This window comes from Poecilia latipinna, unplaced genomic scaffold (assembly GCF_001443285.1).
Source record: "Poecilia latipinna isolate Pla-1442-1.1 unplaced genomic scaffold, P_latipinna-1.0 Scaffold75, whole genome shotgun sequence".
Lineage (NCBI taxonomy): Eukaryota > Metazoa > Chordata > Actinopteri > Cyprinodontiformes > Poeciliidae > Poecilia > Poecilia latipinna.
Genome location: NW_015112691.1, coordinates 572,431 through 579,396, shown reverse-complemented (window position 1 = coordinate 579,396; position 6,966 = coordinate 572,431). Strand labels below are relative to the sequence as shown.

Sequence of the window (6,966 nt, the reverse complement as noted above, 5' to 3'; positions counted from 1 at the left end):
ATATATATATATATATATATATATATATATATATATATATATATATATATATATATATATATAATTATTCTATTATTGTGTTTTTTAAGTAGACAGACAGATTGATGGATGGCGTCACCTGTTGGGAGTTTCTCCGTGAGCTTTTAATCTGACGCTGTTTTTTCTGAGACTTTCTATTCTGATGCCGTTTAGTCAGAGATCTGATGACTTTTTGTGTGTGGTCTGGCATCTGAAGCCGTTTTGTGTGAGGATGTTTTCCTGAGACCTGAGGATTGCCCTTAAATGTACACCGTACAGCTGTCATTTCTGCATTTGGGTCCTAAAAAAGTGAGATGTCTTTGGCTTCAAAAGAACATTTTATCCTTAAAGTTATTGTACTAGAAGCAGGAGAAATGTACAAATGATTTTGAGAAGGCCAAAATTGGGATAGTTACAACTCTGAGTTAAAGCATTTCTAAAACTGAGGTTCTTATGGAGTATTCCCAATTTGCAGGTGTCAGTTTCTATCAATTCAACAAAGGAGAAGATTGGTGATGTGTCAATAGGATCATAGGTCGATCTAGACTCATTTATGAATGAATGAACAGACACTTTAGCTAACCTCCATGGGTGACCACTCGCAGGTAAGGTCTGATGATCTGCATGTCAATCCGTTGCTCCTGATCGCCGATTATCACCGTTCGCCACAGACGACCAGAGGAGTCTCTCTCCTCTTCACCTTCACCTGGAAGACGTTTGGCTGTGGCCACAGGAGTGTCATCTAAAAAATAAAAAAAACAGCTTCATGGTAGTTTATTCATCCTTTAGCTAATTTTAGCTAATAATTTACTTCATTGTGCATCAATATGATAAAAAATAAAGCAGCAAAATTAAAATATTGCAGCTTTTATTTGTATTTAATTAGCTTGTGATTTTAAATAGTTTTGTTAATACAAAAAATTAAAAAAAATTTGAGTGAATAAATAAATTGATTTTTCATTACTTTTAGTTGCAATTAATGTTTATTATTATAGTTTAGTTCCAATCTGCCTTCGTTTTCTCTCTTTGTTTTCACCAGCATAATTCATGATGCAGAAGAATGACCTCCTCATTTTGGGGTCTTAATCTTAATTTTTCTGACCTTCCCACTCCAGCTCGTTGCCGTTGTTCAGGAACTCCAGTGAGTCGGTCTCATCTGGAGTCTCAATGTCGTCGACGTTGATGTCAAGGTCGTCGGGCGTTTCCAGGAAGTCGTCTGAGAGAACGGAGCCCTCGCTCTGATCCAGGGACAGGTTCATGTCGGGGGCGACCAGTGTGCGACGCTTTCTCTGGTTCATGGACTCCCCGACATTCAGGCTGGTGGGAGGATCTGCAACAGCAAGCAGGTGTAAGTTTACAGTTTATGCTAGACAATCCAAAGCTGGGTGTTTATTCCACTTACTGCTTCTGTTGTCAGTGAGACCAACTCCGTCCTCTGGCAGTGGCCTGCACAGACAGCACAATTAAAATTATACATTAAAACAATTTAACAGCAATTCTGTAGAAAGTAGAAATGCTCTCACTGTTCACTCTTTATCTGTAGTTTTTATGTCATCACTCAGTGTAATCGTCTTTTGTCTGAGAAAGCAACACCAGTGTAATTACCGACTCCCCTTAAGGATTTATTCTGTAGACACCTTTAAGCTCGATGTGTGGGAGAAATGAGGGCTGGATTACAGTAGATAGTATCTTTACTGTACCAACATGCAGACAGAGAAAAAGACAGGAATTTATCCAAACACACCTTAAACATTGCAAGTAAGGGCAAGCTGATGCGCTGACTGAGTCGGCTGTTTGAGGTGTTTCAGCGCCTCGCAAATGTTTTCACACACCTTTAACTTTACATTAATATATTTAATTTGGAGAGACCAGGGTTTGTTTTAAAATGATATGAGCAAAAAGAAATCCAGGTCAAATAGGATGACAGCAAAGACTTAAAAATAATGTAGCCAGATGAGATAATGTAGCTCAGCCTACATGTTCAATTCGGTTTGTAAGGAAAACAAACACTGCAGATCAACCTAGAAACACAGTCTAGATTGTGAAACACAGTGATGGCAGCATCTTTATGTGGGGATATTTTTAGTCTGCAGAGAAACTGGTCAGAGTTAATGGGATGGTGCAAAGTTTTAATTTTCACCAGAAGAATACAAAAGAGTAGTTTATATCAAAGCATTTCCATGTCCAAAGACGGCCCAGTCAAAGTCTAGATTCATATCCAATTCAGTCTGTGGCAAAACCATCATAAATTAATGTTTACAGAACTGTTTCGAAAGAAAAATAAACAACATTTTCCGTCTTTAGTTGTGCAAAGCAAGTAAAATCATATCGCAAAACACCAAAGCTGTGACTGCAGCAACTAGTCGTTTAAAAGCTAATTATGGGACTTATGGAGGCAACTGCCTGCACACAAAGTAATTTGAGGGTTTCATGGTGAAACTTTGATTACACATGAAACTTGAAAAGCATTCTTCAGGTCATGAATTTGTGGAATCCACACTAAAATGGCTATTGTTCAGAAAAATAAAAGCAAAACAGAGACCAGTGTGACCTTATTTTCATTGCTTCTAATATATTTGCTCATAAAAACTCTGATTATGCCAATGCATGTATTATTAGATACAATAAAGACTTGTATAAGGAGACAGGAGATATATACTTTTATTCTAATACACTATATTACAACATAACACACACATTTTCCACTGACGTCTTTCATGCTTTGCCAGCTGCTATTTTGTTCTGTGACATGCTACAGTTTGTACTCACAACAGAAGGAACACACCTGCTCCCCCGTTAGCGTCTGACAGACGCACACGTGACTCATTTTCCATCCATCCCAACCTGTTTGTCTCAAACTGCACACAGACCCAGCCATAGACAAATACCTGGGGAAGTCCTCGTCCTGCCACTCGTCCTTGACCTCCATGCTGTCCATGCGCAAAGTGGCTTCTGCTGTACCCATCCTCTGCAGGGAGGACGGGCTTCAGCTCGCTTTGGATGACAGAAAGAGGGAATAAGTAGTGAAGGGCGAGAGATGATGTGTTACAACATCATGTTTAAAACAGCTTTAAGCTCAGGTGCAGAATAAGGGAGCAAAATAAACAGCAGTAGTACTGCTTATGCTAATTTATAATAGCATAATATAGATTATTATATATTATATATATTGATCCCAGATTAATATAGATGTATAATGTGCATTACAGTAGTTTATTTCACATAAAAGAACCAATTTAAGTCATTCAGTGGCCATTGACCTGCTTCGAACATGTTTCACTCTGAACAACATACTTTATCATGAAGGAGCATTTTTACCTATAAACACATTTTTATTAACTATAAAATATAACAGAGCATAAAACTGAGCCCTGGGGAACTGATTGCTAAACGTTCCAAAAATGTAACTTATTTATCCATTTTGGAAAACAAACTGTTTTCTACACAAAAGAAAACAACTGAAACTCAAATCAAAGTTCGTCAACAGCCTGTGAAGTAGAACAAACTAAATACATTTTTATTGGTCGATATCCGATATGCCGATACACTAAAACTCACTTGGCCGATAACCATTACCAATGCCAATATTTTTTTCCTATACCTACTTACTGAAACTTTATTGCTTTATCTAATGGGGAGTTAAAATATTGCATTATCTTTGTTAATGTAGCCTGCTACCAAATGCAAATGCTAAAAAGGAGGCTGAAAATAATGCAACATTTCAACTTGCAAATTTATTCATGACATTTGCTCTTTTTAAGACAATGGCAGAGCTATAATTAAGGCAGTATATTTGTAATATATTCCGTTTCTAACTCACAGTTTTCACTATTTACAGGAAAATGGTCGTCAAATGAATGCGTGACGTCACGTGAGAGTGGATTTTTGACCCCAGCTGCTCCAGGGAAGGAGACTAAAATAAAACACTGATTTGCTCATGCAGCAGCCATTCCCTGAAGGCAGCACAGTCATCTCAGATGTGCATGCAGGTAACCAAAGCACAGGTCTTCATCTACTGCATTAACTTTCATTTCTGGTTTTTCGATGCGCATCTGCAGAGTCTGCTGTGTTTGAATCATTTATAGAAGTATCAGTCAAGCTAAATAGAGCAAACCCATCAAAGGGATTTTCCTTCACAAATAAATCTGTCCCAACCTGAGTTTATTTAACAGACGTCACCCCAGCCCATTAGTCCAGTGGGATGGAACTGATTTGATACAGTCTATTTTTGGACCTAGAACTCCAATTGTGGGGTAAAAGACACATGCTCTGTGCCTGCAGGCCCCTGATGCTGCTGTGCTGGGATTGGGGAATCGAGGTCGACTGTTTAAACCCGTAAGTTGCAACATTTTTTTTTTTTTGCAATCCTAAAACAAAATGTTATTCTTTGCCTATTAAGGCTGCACCTCCTCTCACAGAAAACGGTCATATCTCAATGAGCAACAAGGATTGTAATCACAAATGTCACTTTGACAGCCTTGCTTGTCCATTCAGTGAACATCTGAGACGCGGACGCACGTGTCTGGTGAGGATTTGTGTCCAGATGGCAGCAGGGCTGCCTTTGCCTTTGTGCCAACCAGAATATAAAAGAGATGAAAAGCAAACTGTTGCACAAGACGGTGATTACAGGTTTTTCTCCTGACAGGTTCTGTCCCTTTGAAATCGAGTAAATCAGAGGAGTTCCCCCGTGAGAGAGCGATATTTGTGTTGGCTTGCAGCTTGAAAGGCATTATTGAGGATTAAAGATAACTCAGATGAAATGATTTATTACGAGCTCCGTTTCCTCAACTTGTTTGTCTTTATCTAAAGGCAAAAGGGAGGGATGACAAGACCTGAAAACATTAGAGATCCTGTGCAGCATTTAATGTTCCTTACAAAATAAACAGTAATAAAAGATTTAGTTTGGTAATGATATGATCTAAAATAATTAGCTTTATGAAAAGAGCACTTAGTTTCTTTAGAATAAACTGTTTAGCCCTGACGCTAGCTCATTGTCTGCTGTAACCTGCTAGCTAAAACCTGAAAACAAGTGAAAACATTTTCAATAATCTACAATAAAACCTAATGATCTTTGAATTTCTAAAGATGCAGTTTTCACTCTACACCTGGGAGTTGACCTTTCACCTACTAGAGCTGATTTTAGTTATGTGGTTATGTTCAAAACGTTTTTGGCGAATGTTTGTCCATCTTATAGGAATGATGTCACTTTGTCCATTTAGATCAGGGTGTTGAACTCATTTTCATGTTGGGTCGTATCAAAATGTGTGTGTCCTTAAAGGGCCGGTTGTGCCAGAATGTACTGATAAAACCCATTAAACTGTTATTTAATGCTGATTTTAATTGAATAATATTTTATTTGACCATCTTCTCACACTGAGTGGCCTAAGAGTGACCTTTAGCAAACAGAATCAGTTGGAAACGAAACTCGACTCTCCCTACAGCTTAGAGAGACGAAGGCGGGAACCACATGAACAGACATGCAAGATCCTTCTTCCAGTGTTTGGAAAAGAAACATTTCTGAAGAGAAATTCCTCCAACCTGAATTGTGATGGATTATTTAATGTAGCTTCAGCCTGCTGTAGATTCATGTCTGGAAATCTGACAGTCTATCCTGAGATTTTTTTATCCAGTCGCAATCCAGAAACAAAAATCTTGCAGAACACTTACGTTATATAATGATGTAGTTCTGCTTTTCCTTAAATCAGCAGACGGCGGGTCATCACTGTTTACCTCTCCAGGTGGTGTGCTCCTGTTTTTAGGGTAGTTCCTGTTGCGTACTGATGCTGCTGATGGAGGCAAGTCGTGTCTTCCTGTGGAGAGAGGATTGATGAAGGGAGTCTAGAGGTGACATCACTGTGCTCTCATCTTTTACCCAGACGGATCCCAGACTGACTTTTGGACAAAAAAAAATATTCTAACTCTTTACAGTATTCTCTTTTTTTCCTCCAATTTGCCTCTGCTCTTCCCCCCTCATCATCATCCTCTACCCGCTAACACTAAAACCCCCGGGCTCTAATCCGTTCGGATGATGTCAGCCGTATGGGAGCAGCGTTCTGATGGTTATGTAATCCCAGCTGCCTACCTTTCTCCTTTGATTCTGTCAGGCTGGTTGTTGGCAGGATCACCTATTTTCCTCCAGTTTAGTCCATTTCGGATCCATCTTGAACTGACTTTTCATCCTCTCCCAAACTGTAAAAGATGGTTCCTTCTCTCTCAACCTCGTTCCCTGGCAACAGCATCTTCCTCCCTCACACAGCTTGTATCTCTCTCCTGCTTTTTCTCACCATCTCTAATAGCCTCTCTCACTCTCTGTGAAACTCCTCCTTCATATGAACTCACCTCCTCTCCTCTTTCTCGCTGCCCGTGATGCCGACGCCACCTCCCCTTCCTCTCTTTCTGTCCTGCTTTCCTCACAGCTGCTCTGAGTGCGACGACAGTAAACACACAGAAGCGTTTCGCTCTTATTGACCGTGTTTCTCAGCAAAAGCAGCCACAGTTTGAGCTCCTCTTTCCACCGTCTGCTGTGGGAAAATATGGATTTTTTTTTTTTTTTTTTTTTACTCTCCTGCACTACACCTAAAACACTGCAAGCTAAAACAATCTGTTCTTTCACCAACATATATGCCATAAACCACGGTTTTGGTGTTCACACTCAATGTTTTGTCATTATATATACAGAGTTTTGTCGAAATAGGTCAGCCAGCAGGTGGCGTGAGAGAGCTCCAAAGAAACCTGGAAGAACCGATTATGGCATAAAACTTTAGTTTTCCTTGCTTGTGGAAGGAGAGAACTCCACTTTTCTGATTTTGTTTTGGTGTTTTCAGCATTAAAAACTGGTAACATCAGGTTAAATTTTAGCTACATCTTAGCAAGTTTTAAACCAGTACCACTGAGGGAGTAAATCTTTCAGTGAATGTATACTTTTAGGAGTTTCAGCTGTTGAGGTAA

The 6,966-nt window shown here is 39.3% G+C and overlaps 1 protein-coding gene across 4 annotated transcripts in view; it reads right to left on the bottom strand.

The window, feature by feature from the left end:
- atcayb (ATCAY kinesin light chain interacting caytaxin b) overlaps positions 1-6,475 on the bottom strand; it is a 20,472-nt gene extending 13,997 nt beyond the window's left edge. The window contains exons 1-6 of one of the 4 annotated variants that reach the window (XM_015017218.1): positions 6,358-6,475; positions 5,686-5,828; positions 2,907-3,012; positions 1,421-1,464; positions 1,121-1,348; positions 602-760 (exon numbers count right to left, since the gene is read on the bottom strand). In XM_015017218.1, coding sequence (XP_014872704.1) covers positions 602-760; positions 1,121-1,348; positions 1,421-1,464; positions 2,907-2,983 — 508 coding nt within the window. In that variant the 5' untranslated portion in view covers positions 2,984-3,012; positions 5,686-5,828; positions 6,358-6,475. The other 3 variants (XM_015017224.1, XM_015017233.1, XM_015017208.1) reach the window with 3 other exon arrangements.
- Positions 6,476-6,966: the final 491 nt, after the last annotated feature.